The sequence below is a fragment of the Mytilus edulis genome, chromosome 2, assembly GCF_963676685.1.
Source record: "Mytilus edulis chromosome 2, xbMytEdul2.2, whole genome shotgun sequence".
In the NCBI taxonomy this organism is placed as follows: domain Eukaryota; kingdom Metazoa; phylum Mollusca; class Bivalvia; order Mytilida; family Mytilidae; genus Mytilus; species Mytilus edulis.
Window position 1 is genome coordinate 101,364,416 of NC_092345.1, and position 24,599 is coordinate 101,389,014.

General features: G+C 31.2%; 1 protein-coding gene across 2 annotated transcripts in view; it reads left to right on the plus strand.

Moving 5' to 3' along the window:
- Positions 1-2,741, plus strand: part of LOC139513726 (5-hydroxytryptamine receptor-like) — a 127,602-nt gene extending 124,861 nt beyond the window's left edge. For both annotated transcript variants that reach the window (XM_071302472.1, XM_071302471.1), the window contains one exon: positions 461-2,741. In XM_071302472.1, coding sequence (XP_071158573.1) covers positions 1,287-2,501 — 1,215 coding nt within the window. In that variant the 5' untranslated portion in view covers positions 461-1,286 and the 3' untranslated portion in view covers positions 2,502-2,741. The remainder of the gene's footprint in view (positions 1-460) is intronic.
- The last annotated feature ends 21,858 nt before the right edge of the window (positions 2,742-24,599 follow it).

The following is a 24,599-nucleotide window of genomic DNA, read 5'->3' on the forward strand; positions in this document are numbered from 1 at the left end:
ACTTCACAGAAATTTATTTTACAGAAAGGTTATCTATAATTTAAGCTTCTACAACAGTGTTACGCAACATTTTGTCGGAAGCAATTATTGTTATTCGTATAACTGTATTTATCCTCAACATGTCTCAATTTTCATAAAATACAATGTAAGCAACGTTTACATAATGGTTAATGATAAGTTTATATTATGGACATGTCACTTTTGTTCAGTAATGTATCAGCGCTTTTATAATAACCGAACTGCCAATAAAAAGTGGCATTTAGGTAATAGAATTAAGTGGGTTTAGCTGTATATTAATTAAACAAGCTATTATGGCGGAGAAATTTATGTGTTGAATTACACTCCTGTAGAAGTTTACTCCAATTTGTTATTATCAATTTATTCATAAAGCTGCGAAATCTCCAATTTACACTTGTTGGGTTTATGACTAAAATGAACAATGTGTTTATTTTATTTTCAGTTAAAACAAGCTGTACATAGAACGACAGTTAGAATCAATAAGAACAAAATGGAAAAGGTCTCGGTTAATAATTATAAGCACTGTAAATCTGACTGAAATAACATTCAAACAAGATGTAAGTATGAATAAAATATCAGTGTGCTTGAAAGGCGGAAATGTTGAATTACATTGAAAGTATTCGTTTTATGTAAAACACGAAGTCATGGTGGTGCAACAATATTCATTTCCGGATTATGTTTAACATTGGAATGAACACAGCTAGCTATTAGTGGATATAACGATCAACAATAAACGACAAAAGTCGTCAATAATTGCCAAATAAACACTGCATTGTTATATTTCTTAGCATATGAACAGAATCACTCGGGTATTATTGATCTGTCAAAGGATTACTGAGTAGATTGAATGAAATATAACAACCAGTGATCTTCGAATAGATATGTAACTTGTCAATTGATTGGTTAACGCAATCGTCCAATGACCTTTGGAGATACAAATGTAAATATTATTACTAGACATCAACGTTATTTACAAATGATTATTTAAAATGAAAATGATCATGCTTGGTTTTATTAAGTGGAGGAGTCGTCAGTTGATATAACAAGAAGATTCTGTAGATATTACAGAAATATGTCGTAAATAAACTTCAGAATTATGAATAGTATTACAGACAAATATTCTATGCAAATATGAAGAGACTTAATGCTTTACAATAGGAATATCATACAGCTTGGCATTTCAAATGGAGAATGAAAAATTAAAATAGGGAAATATTATATCAAAAAGTGACAGACAATTTATCATATTCTACAGTTTTTAGTCAGGCATGGAATTAACAACATTTTACAATACAACTTTCCAAGAAAATATCACGGAAACACCACATAAAATTGGTGGTCCACAAATCAAAAGCTTGGCACATTTAGTCGGAACTTCCGTTGTATTAGGACTAATGATATTAGCCACCATAATCGGAAATGTCTTTGTGATAGCCGCTATTATTCTGGAGAAAAACTTGCATAATGTTGCGAACTATTTGATATTATCTTTGGCTGTAGCGGACCTGATGGTAGCCACCTTAGTGATGCCGTTAAGTGTAGTGTACGAGGTTAGTGAAGTGTGGTTTTTAGGAGGTGAAGTCTGTGATATGTGGATATCCTTTGATGTCTTGTGTTGTACATCTTCTATTTTACATCTTGTTGCAATATCTGTAGACCGATATTGGGCTGTTACAAACATTGACTATATCAGAAATCGAACTGCAAGGCGAATTCTGCTGATGATCGCCATGGCATGGACAGTTGGAATGTTTATTTCTATTCCGCCTTTGTTTGGTTGGAAGGACGATGCACCTGCGCCTGAATTCACGGGAAAATGTATCATTAGCCAAATAGACAGTTACACCGTGTTTTCAACAATTGGTGCCTTTTACTTGCCGACAGTTGTAATGTTAATTATTTATGTTAAAATTTTTCAAGTAGCAAGATCTCGAATTCGGCGGAAAAACTTTCATAAAAAACAATACGCGGCTAACAAGAATGTTGACGATCTTGCAAAAAGTAGTCTTTTAAAAGCACCGCCATCACCTATTAATGGTCATACGTGTTCAACAGACATAACGTTGATAAACGAAACTTCGTGCAATGGAATGGTTAACGGAAGTTCAGACAAGAACGACAACTCAAAAGTTCATTCAAATGCTTTGGTAGAAGAAGTTCCAACACCAAAGGGTGATTCTATTGCTGCTAAGGCTAAACGCGCAAAGGAAAAATTAGAAATGAAACGTGAGAGGAAAGCAGCTCGGACTCTTGGAATAATCACAGGTGCATACATTGTTTGCTGGTTGCCATTTTTTCTGATAGCTTTAATTGGACCTTTAGGACAATATGAATTTCCGCCTACTTTACATTCGATAGTGCTTTGGTTGGGCTATTTTAATAGTTTGCTGAATCCTATAATTTACACAATTTTTAGTCCCGAGTTTCGACACGCTTTTCATAAAATATTGTTTGGCAAATACTCACAAAAATCGCAGAGATAAAATTCACATCATTTAATTTAATCTAAAATAAATGTATGAACAGTATAGCAAACTTTCGCATTATTTATTTATTGTTATACATTTTATTTCTTATTTTGATGATTTTAATGTAATGTATTTATGAATAATTCTGATTTAACGATAAATTGATCAAAATATATGCCATTTCTACAGAGCTTTCTATTTCCAATATGCATAATTGACTTTTATGAAATCAAATAACCTGCTAAGATCAAGAAATATATACATAACAAATACTTCATAAAGTCCGCATGTATATTCCACATGCCATATATTCATAAAATATTGTTTTTCATCACGGAGGCATCAAATTAATGTTGTTTGTCGTTATTGATTAACATTGTATGCATTCATATAGATTTTTGTGAAAGGACAATCCCCCTTAATCCCACTGATCCAGTTACATCAGAACGTTCGCCATAAACTAATTCGTTCATTGCGTCTTTCTCTTTTCCATAATATCTTTTTGGTCCATATTGTATAAATTGTTTTGAAAATGATCGTTGTACTTTTAGCTCATGTGCATTCTTGTATCTTTCCTTTTGCGAAACTGACACATTTTGGTATCTGAATATTTAATTTTTGGCGCCTTGATCTTGATTTTTATTATAAGAAATCAGAAGGTACATAATTATATAATAACGGGGAGTCAATGTTTAATCACCAACTTATATGTAAGCTTTTTAGAACCCTGAAATCTTGAACCATTTTTTCTAAATATCTGTTTCCTTCATATTCTATTTATGGTGTTTCGTGAATTGTATGTCCAGTATTTTCAGGGTTTCACAGTTGTGCCTATTATTTAGCCAGAATATCTGCAATTGCATTAAACCTCAGTTCAAAGAGACATCATGCTCGACATTTTGGGATTTTGGAATTCTGTTCCCATATTTTGAAAATACGGATAACGATACAATAGAAGTATATCAATCCAATAGCTTTATTCTTTACATGAACCATTTAATTTTGTTTTTTACAAATGAAGCAGAATACTGGACGATGGAAAACTTTAAATTTCAAACAAACTGTGTTTTACTGTTACGTAGGGTATTTAGACTTTTTTTTACCTTTTAACGTAGGGTACTAGTATTTGTTTTTACCTGTGACGTAGGGTATTTGTTTGCAATTATTGTAAAACGGCACTTCCTTCTCATTGGTTGAAAACCTAAAGGAATTTCAAACTTTAACAACAAAACATTAAACAGAATAAAAGTTATTGCCATGGCCCAAAATTTTTGAACAGTATACGTTTAGTTTCTGACCAGTTAAACGATTCCGAATAAGCTGAAACTATATCTCACCGTGAACATACCGTGCGACCATGTTCTATAAAAACAAAAAGTAAATCACGAAAAAAAAATGAACTCCGAGGAAAATTCAAAAAGGAAAGTCCGTAATCAAATGGCAAAATCTAAGGCTCAAACACATCAAACGTATAAATTAACAACTGTCACACTCCCGACTTCGCACAGATATTTTCCATTTTAAACAGTGTTCCATATTCGTCTTTTTTAAATGCACTAAATCAAACATTCAAAATAAGATTGTACTGATTAAGATCTTCATAAATGATAAAGATAAAAGAATCTTGTCTATTATTGACCAAAATTTGTTGCATTTAATTGTTTTATTCTGTTTTGGATCACCTACCCGCCATCTGCTTTTTTCATACATAGTTCTAACACAAATGCAATTATCTTCAGAAGTTAAATTTAAGGACCCCCCACCTCGTTATATATATATATATATATATATACATATATATAAACGTTTACTTACATTGAAAACATTTGTAGCAGGGTGTGGGAACAGCCGATTAATTGTATCATGTTTAAGTGAACTTATATGGCTTTTACTTTATATAGACACTGTTTTTAAACATCAGTTTTGATTGGTCCAAACACCTGTGTCGTCACTTTTTACGACCTTTTCATATTTGGTTTCGTATCTTCTCTCTGGCATATTTTGTACCAATCTGTCATCAAATGTCAAGTCATTCAAACCATAGAGCATAAAATTTTATACCCGTTTTAATATTCCTTGTCTGTTTTTTAAGTTTTTAGTATGTAAACATTTTATTTTCTGAAGGCTATTCCATTGGACAGATGAGCTTACCGACTTGTATATAATACGTGTATGTGATATTTTGTTTTTCGTAAAATCTACACTATCCAACTGCATCCCGTTCTTGGAGGAAACTATTCCAATTACTAGTAATGGCAGTATTTTATTTTTACTAGTAATTGGCAGTATTTTATAATTACTAGTAATGGGCAATATATTATGATTACTAGTAATTGGCAGCTTATTATAATAACTAGTAACTGGCAGTATATTATCATAACTAGCATTTAGTAATTTAGGAAGAAAAAACATACCTTTTTAGTTTTTACATAATATAAACATATTTTTACAGAGTGAATATTTATTACCTTTCTTGTTACCATTTTAAAATTATTTACATCATTAGTTCTGTTTACTCATTATCACAACAATCCTCAAAATTTCTAAAAATGTTGAAGGATTTGTTTTTGAACGTTATTCGATTTCTGGCAAATATTTGAGTCTAGAATGCCATACGAAATTTATACCTTTCCCAAAAAGGATATATCAAATTTATAGATTGCATATTTGCACATTTTGCATTCATGTTTATGTATAGACTTTCGTCATGTGGTACTTTATATTTCAAACTCCTTTCGAAGTTAAAAGATTAAAAATATTTCATATACAAATTACCTGAAGTTATATTATATAAACAAGCAACGACAATACCTATCTGCCTATTGCCATTACAATTGATCAACAGAAAAAACTAATTTATTAAAGTAATATTTATCGATAAACATACGACAGCAGACGGTCACATATACACATTTAAATCAATTTATCAATTTTTCAATTACAAGTTAATTACCGAGAGAATTTATAAGAAACAGTACTGATAGAATGAAACTAAATGACGATGCGAAATTGCTGTTTACAAGTTACTTATAATAATACTTGTATATGTAACTTAAGTGAATTGTTCGTGATAGGAAATACATGTAAAGTACCACATGAAGTAAGCATGGAAGGAAATTTTGTAGACGTGGAAAAGACAAGCATCGTTGCAATATGTAGCCTACAAATTCCATGACCCTCGTATAACTAACAATAAGTGTATCATCTGAAACGGCTAGGCGAAATCGGGTTATTTTGTGGTAAAAATACAATGAATATATTTTTTGACAAATATCCAACATCTCTTACACGAAAGTTACGAAGATATAAAGCGTGCTGTAAGGAATCTTCATACGAAACCCAGAAGTAGATCTTGCATTATTGTATCCTAAAAATTGTCAGGATTTCCCATTTTTAATATAAAAAAGGTAGTGAATATTATTCTATAATCTTATTTTATAAAAAAAATACTTGAATCTTAAATCAGCAAGTCTAATAAGAGTCTGCATGATAGTGATTTAAATAAAGATGAAACTGATATTTTTTTCTCATATTTAAAAATAGTGGATCAAAATTTAATTAAACAATTTGATTTCATTAAACTTCAACACACTTTTAAAGTCAGAATGTGTCCCTGCGAAATTTTGTGAAAACAATCATCGGTTCAGAGAAACAAAATTTGATTTCCTATGAATATTGGTATTTCGTTATGGTAATCAAATATTTACCATAGTGCTGACTTGTTTTATCGGCAGTTTTTCAAGTGCACAATCGAGGATCGTTATCCAAGGAATCCTTGAATAAAACCTAATGTTGAAACAACAGTGACTCTGAAATATTTATTTCATTTTTCAGCTGACCAAACCCAAATAGTCCATAGATATTTTTCATTTCTTGGCGTCCGTCCGTCTATCGTCGCTGTATCTTTGTCTTTTACAACTTAAACTCGGATAACTCATTATAGAAGATATTGCCATTAATTGACTAGTTTAAACCTTTTTGGATTTTGTTTTGCCTTTTAACCCTTAAGACTATCATAGACCGAGTTAAGATATAATAGCAAAATTAATCAGCAAGACAAATCAACATCTCCGAAATCGTCAGTCAACTCTTTACAGAAAATATTGCCCCACGATGGTCATTTTATAAACTTTTTGCTTTTGCATTTTTGATTAATAATTTTAAAAGGCATGTAATTTTTAAACAATAGATAAAGAAAAAATTACAATAACAAAAACAAAAACGAGTAATAAGACAAGGTCTACAAATTTATTGAAATAGCCGAAAAAGTCAATTAACTCCTGATAGGACTTGTTGTTCCAAAATGACTTTTTACATAGGTTTTGCATTTTTGAACATGCCTGTAGTAGATAAAGATTACCTTTATATTCAGTAAAAATGATCATCAAGATACGATTTGTATATACAATGCCGAACTTCTCATTCCGTTCACCATAAGAGTTATTGCGCTCAAATGATAATTCTTACCTGTTTTAAGCATGTTTTACAAAATAAATATAGTATATCAAGAAATATGTAAACTGTAACAGTAATGTTCACTAAATCAGATATACAACAAAGTCAACATTTCAAAATGAAGTTAACTCTTTATATCATTTATTTTCCTAGAATGATGTACTCTACCTATTCTTATGTGTTGGTCAAATCTATAAATTAAATTTTTTTTTGGCAAAATCTACAGTAGAAAGAGAGCAACTGAAAAAAATACAATTAATTCAAAACAAAATTATTTTTTAATTATCTTAGTCATTATTTATATTCTATTCTTTAATTTTAAAACCGAACGCCTCTCTAGAGCCGCAAGTTTCTATCACATAATTCTTCTCTTCATAGCAACTGAGTACAGAATCTTTTGATATGCTTCCATGTAACTATATCAAGGTAGGTCCTCCTCATACTACGATCATTGAAGAATGTGGCATATTTATTATTGTTCGATACAAATTGTTTTATTTTTATATATATGTGTTAACATTGGGTGTATATATTTACATACCGTTGTGCTACTGCTATGCCATTATCAACGTTATATTGGAAATTGTATAATTCTGATGTTTAGTTGAATAAAATAACTTCAACATTTAAATCTCTAGTTTATTTTATACATGCACCACCAATGTGCATTTGATATCTACAGGTTTAATATAAAATAAAATGGCAGATATAACTGTCGGATGGCTGGAGTGGTGTTTTAATATCTGAAAAAGGGGTGGATTGCTTTTTCTGAGGGGTATCAAAAGTTATTTCTTAGGGAGCACTAATGTAGCGATTTGCTCAAAATATATTTGTCTCTTGTCTTAATGTATAAAATTGAGGAGTTGATAGCACAATTTCGGGACCAGGACGTTTTAAAACAAAGCACTAGAGGAATTGTAATTTGCCTGAAAATTTTCTTAGTTTTTTTATTTGACAAGATAACCATCCCCCCATATTCTCAAATATGAAAAATGGTATGGCCAATTACCCGTCACATGATACACAATAATGTTACAAGTATTGACGTCAGGAACACGTGGCATTCCGGTGATAATGTCAGATTGACATCAGCGGACATCACCAATCTTGGACAGATTTAACATTTCAAGAGCGCTCGAGTTATATATATAACATTTACATGTACTCATAGTCATCAGTGGGTTCCATAGAAAATCGGAACTGTGTTAGTGATATCCATTTATAATGATGAATTCTCTGGTACAGTTTCTTCTTATTATTATTTTGGTTTGAATTCATGGTAGTCGAAATAGTCGCATTATTAGATTGTGTAGTTTCAAGTGTCAAATAGGTTTATTTTTTGATATTTGTATAACTCAAAATAATAGTTTACTACGTTGAATCAGCTTTAAAAAAATAAACCAAGAAATATGAGCAACCCTTGTGTTCCATTTGTTAAGTTTCTTTTCACAAAAAGGAAGTAGTATTCTGTAATTGTATACTGGTTAACAGTTTGTCAGTAGTAAATTTTCTATAGTCAAGTTACTATTTGACCATTATGAACGTTGTAATAACATGTTTTCTTATAAAAAAAAACCTTCTTTTAACTGTTCAATCTCAATCTCAATCCTCGATTAAAAAAATCTGTTCATGCTGGTTGTATGCAACGGGGAGAGAAGATACTAGTTACGGGAACAATCAAAAAATGTGTTGAAGATACAATATATACCATGTTTCAATGAAAAACGAGGAAAAGGCAAAATAACAAAAATACTAAACTCCAAAATTCAAATCGGAAAGTCCCTAATCAAATGGCAAAATTAAAAGGTCAAACCCATCAAACGAATGAAAAACAACTGTAATATTCCTGACTTGGTACAGGCAATTAAAGACAACAAACAATCCACAGAAACTTTGAATTGAGTAACACAAACCAAACTTAAATCGAAATCTGTGTCAATTCGTCTCTTCTAAAGAGGTGTCTCATTGAAATCACGTCTTCTATTTTTTATGAACCTTGGAGTGACCTCAGTTCTAAAAATGTCACTTATTACTGGTACGACAATTTGTTTGTTTTTGAGCTTGCGTTAATTTATGTCGACCACAAAAGCGAGATATAGAGATTCTAGATTCGACGACAGCATCAATATTTAAACTCAGCTCAATAACTCTGTCAAACCTTTTTTAGTATTATGAATTTTTTACATACTTTTTTTATAAACAAAAGAACATATCTAGTAAAATTTTGAAAATATTAATTTCTGTTTTTCAGTATTTTACTGTTTTTTGTTGGTTTTTTTTTTGAGGGGGGGGGGAGTTTCTTCTATATTGCAGTTAACAAATATATAACGTCTTTGATTAAAGTTTGGTATACATCAATTAATTTGTCCAACCTTCATAAAATCCTATGTACATTTTTGCAGAAGGCTTTATGGATTTCAGACATATTTTCTGAAACAAAGAACTGCGCTTACCATTTACAGACAGTTTACATTCATTTATATGAACATTTTCGTAAACCTTCATGGATTTTTATGAAACTGCCCAGACCTCGAGGTCCAGACGCTTATCTGTGAAATCAAATAAAAATTTATGAATATGGCCGGTGTTCTGCACTTGTTCCGTTGATTGGTAGTGTTTGATTTTTTTTTTCAGTTTTTATGGACTTTCGCTTTTTTAATTTGCCTTGGAGTTTAGTTTTTTTTTTTTGTAAACTTTTATATTCACTGCTAAATGAGCTTTTTGCATTCATCATTACATTTTAACACTAAATTTAGCAATTGCAGGCGAAACACATGATTGTGTGGGCATTCACACATTTGTTTTTATCGTCAAATATCATAATCATGCTTTTGTCTCTGTGAAAGGTAAACCGATAATGCAATAGAAAAGGTTTGATTATTGATATTTTTTGTGAATTATCGTTACAAATTTCTTTACATGGTATTATCAGATGGACAAATTATGTATTTAGACATTTTCAATTGACGTACTACTTAATAACAAAAGTTAAAACTATATATTGTTTGATCATTGTAAGATTAATTCTATACTTTTAAAGATATTTTCCCAATTTAAATACAGGCACGTATGAAGTAAGAATATGTTATAATACTCGTAAAGACTAAGTCTTAAATATCAATAAAAACCATTAAACTTACAGGACAAATATTTCACAAAATATCAAATAAAACATGGTTCTTGCTTTAATAGATATGTCAACTAAAGTATTGGTATTCAGCTAAATTCGACATTTTATACACTTTATTCATACATTACATAAATATTCTACATGTTATCTTACAGAAATATACTTTACTTTACAAGAATGATAAAATACTCAGAAAAAAATCACCTTGTTTATCTGTCAAAGTATCTTGAAACTGAATCAAATTTTCAACATGATACTCAAATTTATTTCATCTTCCAATTAATTTTCCATTCAATATTGCTTTTCCAACCAATTTAATGCTGTATTGGCCAGTCGTCTCACTGCTGATGGTAAACATCCACTTTTGAAAATGAAAACAACACAGTGTAAACCCAATACGTCCGAAGCGCTTTTCTGGATGATTCTTCTGTAAACTCAGAAATTATTGTGTGCATTTATTATTGCGATTTTGTCATTTTAGACTAAGATGCGATTTTAATTTATGCAAGAATGAGAAGAAATCTTGTTTAATTTATATTAGAAAATAATCAAAATGCGAGTTTAAATTATTGCGATTATAACCCTGTCGGATTTTTCGCAATTATAAAAAACATCGCAATAATTTAAACTCGCAAATTAACAGTATCAAAACAATTATCATTTCAAACATATAAACGTGTGTCTTTAATGTATGTACACATTCTTTGATCGTAATTTATCTCGACGTGTTAACTCATTTATATATTTTTGTCAATATCATTATATTTTTCTTCAATATTTTGTAATGTATGCTTTTTTTAAACGAATGTCCATATAAATGTAATGACTTACCACTATCCCTTCTCCACACGTGATTGTGACCCTTTACCAACATCCCTTCTCGACACGGGATTCTTACCCTTAACCATAATCCCTTCTCCACACGTGATTGTGACCCTTTACCACAATCCCTTCTCCACACGTGATTCTGACCCTTTACCACAATCCCTTCTCCACATGTGATTGTTACCCTTTATATCAGTTATAAGTACCAACATCAATTAGGATAAAAAGCTTTTGTGCATTTTCTAATATTAAACAAGCTTTTCGTGTGGCGTTAAACATACATAAAAAGTGTCTGCACGTTTTGTTTTGTAACATTTGGACTACTTTTTAATATGTTATTTATTGATTTTTCTGCAATTTTAGGTCCTGAAACAGTTTTCATATATGTTATTTTCTATATGTTAAGCTATAAAATTGAGAATGGAAATGGGGAATGTGTCAAAGAGACAACAACCCGACCATAGAACAGACAACAGCAGAAGGTCACCAATAGGTCTTAAATGCAGCGAGAAACTCCCGCACCCGAGGCGTCCTTCAGCTGGTACATTTAAAGTAATACATTATAAATCGACTTTTCAATCTGTTCAATTTACGTGGTATTATTATAGTATCGCATTTTACAAATTTTGTGAATGTACTATTTTGTTTTTTATGATGCAGTCGTTAAAGTTTTGAATTCGTAACATTTGACCTCGTTGATGCTCAACTACGGTGACAGCGTGAATTTTGTCTCATTTGCAATCATACCACATCCTCTTTTTATATTTGTCGTTGAACAGTTCTATGATTGAAAAAAATGTAAATGTTCGAACATACGTTCAGATAAACAACGAAGATATTGAATTGGACGTTATAAACAATGCAACATATGTCCAAAGCTTTCCAAATGTCATCGCGAACTAAATCATTTATATCTGCATTTATAGGTAAATGTTTTTTGATACCGGATTCATTTATTATGCATGCAAGTGAACCTACAGTAATTCAAATGCTTTAAATGAAACATTGTCTGCCATTGTCAAGTTTGGAATGAAATTTCAGTTTCCTATGGTGGCCAGTTAAGGCCATTTCGTGTTTTCGCCTTTCATATTCTATAGGGCGAAAACGCGAAAACGCAAAATTGCGAAAAGTCGAAAACGCGAAATGGCCTTAACCGGCCAACATAGTTTCCACATTTTTTATACATGCAAGTGCAAAACTTGAAAGACATAATTCAGATTTAATATATATTGATATTAAAGGGTACGAAATATAATACTTGAATTTAGAGGTCACTAATATATAACAAATTTAATTACTTATCAAAAGACGTTTCCACTTAATCGAATTATGACTATAAAACAGCGGTAAATGAATCTGAATTCCTCTGCTTCCAATGTATCTATAGTATATCTAAGAAGAATACATTCATATATTTAAGTTGATAGCTTATGTGTGTGTGTTTAAATATTTAAAGAAATATAGAGGAAACACCAATGCTTTAAAATTTATTTATCAACACGAAAGATACAATTATTGTACTGTTAGTCTGTTATATTTTCAGTGAATGATTAACTATAGACATCTGTTGTCACTTGATTATCAAATTATATGGTTATCAATTTTTAATTAAGCACACATATAATCAAGATTTGATTTTCTGAAATAAAACATAAGATGATGAAAAAGGAAATTATAAAGGTATCTTTAAACTACGAAAGCAATGAAACTTAAGAATGATTAGATATTTTGAACACGACTAACTTATGTTTTTATTTTTAATACATGAAATTAACCTTTTTGGGCTTCTTTGTTACATATTTTTTTGTTTTTTTAGTGATTAAGATTATAACACAATGTTGACTGCTGTACACCTTTTTAGAAATTTTTATCTATTATGTCTGTTTGTTTTGTTCACGCATCGTTGTCAATATAATGAAATTTGATGCGACTGTTATACAAGTTAGAGGTTTAGCTAGCTATAAATCCAGGTTCAATCCACCATTTTCTACATAAGAAAATGCCTGTACCATGTCAGGAATATGACAGTTGTTATCGATTCGTTTGATGTGTTTGAGTTTTTGATTTTGCCATTTGATTAGGAACTTACTGTTTGACTTTTCCTCGGAGTTCAGTATTTTTTGTGAAAGGGTAAGCAGATCCTTCTCAACAGGTGACACCCATTCTGTTGCATGTGTCATTTTCAGTAGTTTTTTCAACAAATACATAATGTAGATTCACAAAAAAAAAAGAATTACAACATATATGTTTAATGTGACGACATCTACGTCACAGTGAAAATGTGAACACGTCAACAATATTATCATATATGCAATATTTTTAATGAACATGACATTATGACTGCCCAAGGGACAATAATATTGACAGAAGTATTGATAATACCCGAGATGAAGGCTAGGTCATTATAAATGTTAAAGTCAATATTACTGTCACAAGGACAGTTCTTCATAATCTAATATACTTCTCTGAATTTCAAGAAATTCTAGACTTATAAACATGCATTAAAGGACGTAACTAAAATCTTGATAGAATACAAACATAACGGTACCCTTGAGAATTGTCATGATAATGTGTAAATGGTTTACACTAGCAAACACGTTTAGTCTTGAAATTAATAAAAATACAAATTCGCCATTGTATAAAACATAAAGATAATGAATAAGTTTTCTCCTTAGTGTGAAATACTAAAAAAAATGGGGGGGGGGGGGGGGGGGGGGCTTCACTCAAAAATGATGTTTGACTTTTTCTATTAATATGTGAGTATGTAAGTAAGTAAACTATTTTTTCCCACCCGATACAGCTATGTTTAAAATAAAAATATTCATCCGCATGACAGACATATACATATTGAGTAGTTTAAATATGATACGATTGTTTGTATTGAATGTAAATGTTTTTTTCATGTATTTATTCATCATTGGAAAACGAGCGTACCTGATCAAGTTTAAAATCCGATATGATCAGACAGAAGTAAATTCAAAATCAATGCAACTTTATTCGTTATCAGTTCATCCTTGGTATCATGTGTTAATTGTTTAGGCATGATATTCCATTGCCCGTAATAGTTTCATAACTTAGTTTTATTTTTTTTTAGATATTGAGTTTAGAATTTCGAATTGATTTGAATGTAGAGTGATATTGAATATTAAATATTGAGTCAAAAGTTTCGATATAGACATTTGGAATATTATCTCAAATACGGTGTAAACAATTGCCCTGAAATGTCGTTACACGTTTTATCTTTTATGTTTAATATTTAGTTGAGGAGCATCTTATTTGTGGTCATATCAAACTGTTTATAAATATTCTGTGTAATGCATTCTTGTTCCTAATGTAATCTCCTTTTTTATGTTATTGAATAATCATTCTGGAGTTTTGCATCTTTAAAGTGATCTAATGAAATCATTTTCTCATAGAGAGATAACCATGCAGCAAAAATGACGCAACCTCACCAAATTCTTAACGTTGACGTGCTTAGTAAGACAGTATATTATGTCATGACGACTTCTAAAATATATTACAGCATGCTGACTAGTATGGTTTATTCACAACAATTTCCTGGAAAATACTGAGTAAGCTGATTATTTCTCTTCAAGCCGTCTTTAAGGAGATCATTTACTAGTTTTAAACTAGCTATAAAATGTTCATCTGCAAAAAATAAAAAAAATAAAAAAATCAATCGGATCAAATTTTATACCAGAGGTAGTCTCTTTGAAGATCTCAATTTTTTCAGCAACAATGAAACAATAATACTTGCTTAAAATGTAAATGACATTTTGCACAACAGGCATTCAGATCACGAACTAACTATTGTAAGAAAATCATGATATTGTTTATATTCATAACATGCATTATCTTACTCAAGACTTACTACATTTAATAGTTAAGTATACAATTATCAAAATGTTAACAAATCAGCCATATATTCTATTGTTCAAAATTTGATAACATAATCGTCTTAATTTTTCGGATATATCGAACCTAATATCAAATGTTAGTTATACTTGACCTCAAATCAAATTTAACGATTGTCAACCACTAAACGTTGTCTCCATTTATTTTCAATTGTGACCTTATTTATAAACATTTTCTCTATTGTCTATGATAATATTTAGTCTCTTGAATGTTTTTTTTTTTAATTTTGTAAAATAGTGAATTGATTTGTTTCTAGCAAAAATAGAAAGATGAGATTCTAATGTTTCTCCCCTTTTATCGATAGGAGACACAATAAGTTACCACCAGAATTTGTACATGTCAACGTCGAATCTATAAGAACATGGACCAGTGTGACATTTCTGATTTTTCAATATTCTTACACTAGTATCGGGTTGTTATTTTTTTCGATTGAATTGTTTTACATTGTCAATTCGGGGCATATTATAGCTGACTATGCGGTATGGGCTTTGCTCATTGTTGAAGGTCGTACGGTGACCTATAGTTGTTAATTTCTGTGTCATGTTGGTCTCTTGTGGACAGTTGTCTCATTGGCAATCATACCACATCTTCTTTTTAATAATTAATAATTTTTTATAATTATTTTATATGCCACGACTTCGTTTTTCGTTTGTTTAAGTCTAGAAAGATCTGTTAAATGACATCACCCAAACTCTTGATTTCGGAAAGAGAGGGACGAAAGATACCAGAGTTAGAGTCAAACTCATAGATAGAAAATAAACTGACAACGCCATGGCTAAAAATAAAAAGACAAACAGAAAATAATAGTACAGAAGACACACCATAGAAAACTAAAGACTAAGCAAAACGAACCCCACCAAAAACTTGGGGTGAAAAAGTAGCTTTAAGAATATTAAAATCCGTTACAATGAAAAAAAACATTGGTCTAGAAAACAATTCAAATACATATAATATTTTACATGCCTCATTATATTTCCTAATGGTTTTGACTGCACCACTATAAAATAGGTAATCTTCTAAGTCATAATGATATAATTAAGTGACCAAGTGGCAATATACTTGCTAGCATTAAATGGCAGGGTCAAATACTTATTTAAATTTAAAAAAAATATGACTAAATGGTCAGTTAAAAGACTTACATATATATCAAAGGTAAATTCAAAGTAGGCAGTCCGTATAAACTAACAAAACCAAATGTAATCAATAAACGGAACGATCGCTAAACAAATGTCATATTTTTAATAACTTTCTTAACTAAAACAAATCAAAATGTCCATGGCAAATTGTAACAGCAAACTAGACTGTATTAGTCTTATTTCACATAGTAAAAGTTTCTCTGTTTTCGTGCATACATCACTACAGAGAAAATGACACGTTTCCTTAATATCTATAAAATATGAATTACCAAAAATATACGAGCTACAAAAGTATATCCGAAACAAGGGGAAGTCTGTACAACCAGATAATCAAAAGTTAAAACTTTGACTAAAACATTTGATACATTTTCGTCAAATATACTAGAACGACAGTGTAATATCATTTTCTTAGAATATGTCATAACCACTTTTTTATGTCATGGTTACAACGTTATATTTTCATAGAGCTTTTTTAGGGGAGGGGAGGATTATCGAATAAAACGACTGCTAAATAAAAGTCAGTACTTACAGGAGTCAATAATATGGTCTGTCTAATTTCTGACGTTGATGGATTGAGTGATTTTACTAAACAACTCTTTTCAATATAATAAAAGTTAATATTTTATTTTGCCAAAATTTAGTAAGCTCAACTGCTTTATAGAGCTATGTTTTCATTTGGTCTTTTCTTCTTTTTTTTATATATATACTTTTTTGGATTTTTTGTTCTTAAAATACACTCTATCTGTTTATTTCATCTAAAAGTGTAAAACAACATAACTTGCCAACATTTGAACCGTCTTTTATAATATATGAAAATAAAATAAACCTGATACACATGATAAAGATTCAAAGCAATTGTCAACCATTAATTGAAATGGATTGAAAAAGAAGTAGAAATTAATCACAGGTTATCCATAAAATAGTGGACTGTTTTACCACTGTGTCGTTAACTACCATTTCTCATAAACTTTTTTCAAACTTTTCTTAAAATACTCTAAATACTAATCGTGCAAAAAAGAATACCCCTCAACTTCATGCATCAATCAATTAAATTAGGTAATTTTTCATCCTGCAGTTTATGACATAATGTTCGATGTGCTTTAATTATAAACCAGCAACGTCTGACATTCACCTCGACTTAGATTCATCTAATATACCTTTAGCTGAATTATTATGAACAAATTACCAAGATGTTCCAATTCCATTATACATGTTTATCTTAAATGATTAAATGTTGATTTGACTGCATTGTAACGTAGCAATAGTGTCACAGAGGCATGGGTTAATTTCAAGCTAAGGGAAGGACAACACTTTCTTACCACAAACTTGCAGCTTACATTATTGGACTGCATTTCAAACGGGGTAACAGTAATTGATGATGTAAGTTCTGAATACGTCTTCAATATCTGATCGCGGATGTGCCATATAAAATGTAGTTGTCAAATATATATATAAGTTAATATATAATACAATGTATAATAAAAAAAAGTTGATATCAGTATATTGCAAGTATTATCAACCCTAAATATTGACGAAAATTAATTTCTGCAAAATATCTTATCTACATGCCACCATAAATATATTTTTTCAACACCGGGTTAGGCCGACGAGTAAAAACATCACCCGAATGGGTAAACTATTATTACATATATCTTACTTGGCCGAGGAGTCTAGTAGACAGTGCAGGCGCAATTACCTCGAGGTCTCAGAAGTATATAAGTTTCAAACCCAACAGTAGGAATAATGGTTATTTGCTACAGAAGTTTAACACTGTTGGATTAAATTTCTCATGTGTTTATGACAAAGTATATAATATTAATAATTGTGAAAGGGAATGGTGATATTGAAGAATGGAAGCTAAATATATGAAAACTAAAAATTGATCAATTTTTTTCACTAACAATAAGGTTGTAGTATCTAAAGGTTTTTCAAAAACAATCCACTTCAGAAGAAAACATGAGATATAAGTTCTCAATACTATTGCTCTTTTCGTCGTGAAAAATATATAAATTTCCTTTTGATTATATGTTTTTCTGAACTAAGGAGTGTAAGTCTACGGATATTATGGGTTTTTTCCAAGGTGGATGTTGTACTCCAAACATAATTTTAGTAGGTGGTTTCCGCCATAATATTTATGGATAGTATCATTTTACGTTTTATCAACAAAATCGGGTTCACTGTAATTTGTATTAAGTCTTATTTCTATGATTATAATGACACTCTCTCCCTGCTCTGTTTAACGATGTTCAGTTTGTTGACGTGCAACTGGTATGACCCCTTAAATAGTAAACATTTCAAAGAAAACAGTAGACAGAATACAGAGAGTCTGTATCTATTAAAGTAGTACACTCGTTGTTTACATGTAGATAAACGCGAAAAATAATTGTCCTCTCTAAGGAGGTATAATAGTTGTGGTTCTTGCGATCTAAACACCATGATATGGAGAATGCTCTGATTGGCTTATTTATTTTTCATTTTTGTTATCTATCATACGATTGGTTGTATTTGTGCATGTTTCAAACCGGAAGTCTTATCTACGACTAAAAGTCAGTCTGATGACGGAATCATATCCGGACTCCTTTTGTCGTTTTTCTCCCAAAATAACTCAATCTGAATAATCATAAGAATGGATGACTAATGCGACTATGCATGTTACATATAGGACACAGAGGAATGATGATTGATTTTTTGTGGAAGGGAGAGAAGCGACACACAAAATGAGGTCTTCTCGTTTAATAGTATAGATAAACCTCTTCATATGAGATAAAATTAAAACAACACTTTGTAAATTGAGAATGTTCAAAGCGCAAGGAACACTCAACGTCGATTATTTGAAAGCCAGGATGCATAAGAACCGAAAGGATTGAAGAATTTTATTACCAAAACAGACATTCAAATGTCGACATTATGGGATTGACTTCTCCGTATACCAAGGCAGCTTAATTAAATTTTGTCACTTAATTTGAAAAGTCACAGCTTGACATTAAGATATACCTCATACATAGAATCTTCGTTGATTCAGTAGGTCAGATAGTTAAAAGTAATTTATTTGACGTAGTGCGAGTTAGGTACAAACACATTGATGATATAAACATTGGTCACTGATTCATAATAGCCGTAGAATTTATCTTGTCCCTGAAATCTCCGTAGTATATATCTTGTCCCTGGAATCTCCGTAGTATTTATCTTGTCCCTGGAATCTCCGTAGTATTTATCTTGTCCCTGGAATCTCCGTAGTATTTATCTTGTACCTGGAATCTCCGTAGTATTTATCTTGTCCCTGGAATCTCCGTAGTATTTATCTTGTCCCTGGAATCTCCGTAGTATTTATCTTGTCCCTGGAATCTCCGTAGTATTTATCTTGTCCCTGGAATCTCCGTAGTATTTATCTTGTCCCTGGAATCTCCGTAGTATTTATCTTGTACCTGGAATCTCCGTAGTATTTATCTTGTCCCTGGAATCTCCGTAGTATTTATCTTGTCCCTGGAATCTCCGTAGTATTTTTCTTGTCCCTGGAATCTGAAATATATTCTTATATTGTTTATAAAGCGAGCTAGCATAGATAATTTCAGTGTTCTCGGTTTTAGTTTGTAACCCGGATTTGTTTTCTCTCAATCGATGTTTGACTTTTGAACAGCGGTATACTACTGTTGTCTTTACTCCCTAAGGACATACTCATCAGTTTGATACATTTTCAGTTTATTTTGGGCATTGTAAATTGAAAGGTAAAATCACAAAAATACCGAACGCCGAGGAAAATTCAAAACGGAAAGTCCTTAATCTAAAATCAAAATCCAAAGCTCATACACATCAAACAAATGTATAACAACTGTCATATTCCTATCTTGGTACAGGCTTTTTCTTATTTAAAGTCACTTTCCTTTTGGTAATTTTCATAAAGATTAAAACAAAAATTTCCGCAACCGATTTTTATTTTATGTATCGGTACGTACGTTTTACTTTGTATTGTTTTGGCTTTCGAACTTTTTTCATCTGAGCATCACGTCTGGCGTATTAAACCTGGTCGCTATTATTCGTGTTCTTACTATATGTTCTCCCATTTTTTATTTTTTTTTTGTAGTCCTGTTATGTAATGTTGTCATTTTAATGTTATATTTAACATTGCCATACAAGCGGGAGGTTTGACATGTCACAAAACCAGGTTCAACCCACTGTTTTTTTCTTAAAATGTCCTGTACCAAGTAAGGAAAATGGCCATTGTTATAATATAGTTCGCTTCTGTATGTGTTACATTTTAATGTTGTGTTTCTGTTGTGTCATAGGTCTCCTGTTGTATTTGATGCGTTTCCCTTAATTAATTTTGTAACCCGGATTTGTTTTTTTTCTCAATCGATTTATGTATTTCGATCTGCAGTATTTTACTGTTGCCTTTATTTATCATTAATTTGATAGTCATGATTAATGCATTTCAGAAATGTTTGTTCGAATTCAGTTTATTTAATGTAACTTTGTCTTATTTTAGTACACAGTGATCTTACTTTTTCTTACAGAATATGAAATTTTGATTGGAAATAGGGAGTATGTATAAAAAGAGATAACAACCCGATCAAAGAGCATAATTAGTTATCAAAGGTTACAGGATTATAATGTAGTACGCCAAACGCGCGTTTCGTCTACATATGACTCATCAGTGATGCTCAGATCAAAATAGTTATAAAGCCAAACAAGTAAAAAATTGAAGAGCATTGAGGACCCAACATTGAAAAAAGTTGTGCTAAATACGACTAAGGTAATCTATTCCTGGGATAAGAAAAACCTTAGTTTTTTTTCGAAAAAATGTTGTAAACAGAAATTTATAAAAAAAAAAAAACATCAAATAATTGATATTCATGTCAACACCGAAGTGCTGACTACTATGCTGGTGATAACCTCGGGGACGAAACGACCACCAGAAGTGATATCGACCCAGTGGTGTAAATAGTTACCGAAGGTTCGAGAATTATAATTTAATATGCCAGACGCGCGTTTCGTCTACATAAGACTCAACAGTGACCCTCAAATCAAAATTGTTATAAAGCCAAACAGTAAAATGTTGAAGAGCATTGAGGACCCAAAATTCCGAAACGTTTTTGCAAATACGGCTTATGTAATTTATTCCTGAAACTGTCAAAGGCCACCAACTGATCTTCAACGCATTGAGAAAATCCCGCACCCGTTTTTTTCTTATTTTAAAACTGACAGTGTAACATTAATAGATGTGGCAAAACTCATCCGAACTTTCCGAAGTTTTCAAAGCTACTAAATTTTATATTGATTTCAACTACTGATGCCTTTACTTAAAAACTCGTTCCTTTACACGAAACATACAATGAGATTTATTTCCAGTTTATATTTTTGTTTTAACCAGAACTACCTTATAATAACCAATTCGATGAGAATCTTAAACAGTCAACGAAAATTTAAAAACATGACAGAGAAAAAAATATTTTTCATCAAAAAATCACAAGCAGGAGAGAAACATCAAAAACGAAAGACGACGCCAAGAAAAACAATTCCACGAAATACTACATGGAAATTATAGAGTTAACATCACAAATATAAAAATAGGAATATGTTGTATGAGTACAAATGAGACGATTCTTATCCAGACAGAAACTCAATGAAATATAGGTGAACAACTATAGGTCTACGTACGGCCTTCAACAGTGTGCAAAACTCATAGCGCATAGTAGATATAGATGACCCAGAAATGACAAATGTAGAACAATTCAAACGCAACACACTAATTGCATTATTATAACGCAGAATAATAACCGAGATTTTTAATAAATTTGTATTCGTCGTCTAAATAATTGGACATCTTAATCTTAGTAGTATAGATGTAACGGCTTCATAAAGCATGTATTCTCCTGACACATAAACAACAACACATAATATTGATGATAACACAGCTATCGTCCAATGATTTTCGTTGTCCACGAATATAGCCCCTAGTATGCCAATTTTATTTTAACACCTTTCAGATTCATTTCTCAATGGTTTATGCCTCACATAACAAGAAGGGGGAGGTAAAATGACACTCTAAAAATATTTGAATCATAAGTTTTAAAGTAAAATAGTGATTTGGTCCAGCTGATAAGGGTTACAAATTAGCACTTTGGAAGCTGTCGGAAGATTTCAAGATCCCCTTAACATAGAATTTTCCATAACGGACAACCAATTAGTGATAGCGTTCGTAAAATGTACGAAGGTTTGATTTCAACTTCACCATTTGACACTCTTGGTTTAATACTTTCCTTGTGAGCAGCAACTCTCTATCAAGGAAATAATGATAGAAAATACAGGCACGGGAATGTCGTATCAATTGGGAGATATATTATACTCCGTATGCAGGCGCTGCTGGTATGTTACAACATAGAAATGAAAAGTTCACAATTTGGAAGCTGAAATATGACCATTTCATTGAGCGTTGATGCAGAGCACTTACTGTTTACAAACCCGGTCTCTACCCGTGAATTTAGGTAACTCCCTACCTTTGTTTGTAACCTTGATTTGTAGCATCTTAATTGATTGACCTTTGACGCATTTCAAAAACAATTGCTTAGGCGTAAGCTCAATCTAAATGCCTACGCCACACAATATGTTATTGATTTTACTACCTATCATATAGAAATAGCTATTGCACAGGTGTAGGTGTGATAACAGTTTCATAACATATACATTATAAGCATAAACCTTGTGAATCTTTTAAGGAAGATCAATTTGCCAAAAAGGCCTTTTTTTATATTTATAAATTGGTAAGCCTTATGTCAGATGGCAAGTATTGTCAATTTTTCCATTATGTATGGAATTCAAGATAAAAAGGACCAGAAATGTGTTAATAGAATATATTAAATTGTTTCAACAAATTAGCATCTCCATATTCCATTTTTTCATGATACTAAGTGAATGTAGTTTTTAACCTATTTATTCATTACTAATATTGATAATATTCTTACTTTAAAATCTCATTGGAAACAATTAGTTGACAATGAATTCCTGTAGGAAGATGCATGTTTGTATGTGTTGTTCACAAGTATTGTTCGTCATTTCTTATTTTGTTGACATTTTAAAATGTTAGTAGTATATTATCAACGTATAACTTTGAATCAACAGTTTGAACTTTTATCGTTTGACATTCACAAACCAAAGTAGTGATAAATGTCATCAAAACAAAGACGATTATTAATTAGAGGAATACTTTATTTTTTTATGTTGTTACTACTGTAGTGTTAAATGTCTTATAGACTAAGCTGTTAAAACATGTGGAGATGTGGTAAGATTGCCAAGGACACAGCAATCCAAAGGGCAAGTATTTATGCAACTAGGCCTTCATGTATGGATCTACATAGGGTTGTTAATAATGATAACAATGACGTCTTTCATTTATCACCAAGCATTGGTCAATCGTAAACAAGTTCCCACAAATGATTATAAGAAAGAATTTATTGTTATTTACAAATGTTGTAATTAGTATGGCGTTCATTATCACTGAACTAGTATATATTTGTTTAGGGGCCAGCTGAAGGACGCCTCCGGGTGCTGGAATTTCTCGCTACATTGAAGACCTGTTGGTGACCTTCTGCTGTTGTTTTTTTCTATGGTCGGGCTGTTGTCTCTTTGGCACATTCCCCATTTCCCTTCTCAATGTTATTAATGATTGAATTTAGTGTGTGGGTTGCCAAAGAAAATAAGAACAGAATTCAGATATATGCACAAGAGTTAAACGTACCATTTTGAAAAAGCTGTCCTCAAATACGTAGCATTGACATTTTTCGAGAGATTAATCAACATTTCGTTTTATATTAGACGTTTTTAACTTGATTATGAAACGTTATATAGATATCGATGTTGTCATATTCTAATATTTTCCTCCAACCATTTCTCCATTTTCCCTTTAAGCAATGATTTACACGAATACATGAATTGATTTACAGCTTTTATACATTATTGTTTGTGGGTTTTATGGAGGCATTTAGTAAGTGAAATAAAACAATTCTTGATTTGTTTTCCTTTTTTATGGTTAATATTTACATTGATTTACCTTTTGGCAACGTTCAGCTAGATCTGACAGAAAGAAAAGGATGGGATGTGGTGTATATTTCAATTCAGTCAACACTCCAGCAGAAAAAGTATCAAACTGGACAATAAGAGGTCAATGTGTAAATTTTGTTTTAAATCCAGCTACAATTTCAAACCTAAAAAGTTCAATGTGTATTTTTGACAATAGAACAGTACCTATGCAACATGTTTAGCTTGACATAGTCTTGATTTTATATTAGTATGTATATTAACAGAAACTACAAAAGATCTGCACTAAACAGCAAATCCACAGATCTAAAAAGAGATTTCTACCGATAAAGGTATTAACAACGAGTCTGACAAGCACAACAAAATGCTACCTGAGCCAGATATACTGGCATTGACAATGAACATGCGCCATAAAATGTTGCTTGGTTATCTACCCTCACATTCTTACCTCAATAAATTGAGTAAAAAACTATACATAGAAAGAATGTATAATAGCACTCACTTATGTCACACTGAGCGCTTTATCTTTAGAAATGACAAATGCACAGGTACAAATAAAAGAATACTAAACCGTACCTAGTCAAATTGACCATGCGACCTTATATCTTAATATTGAATGCT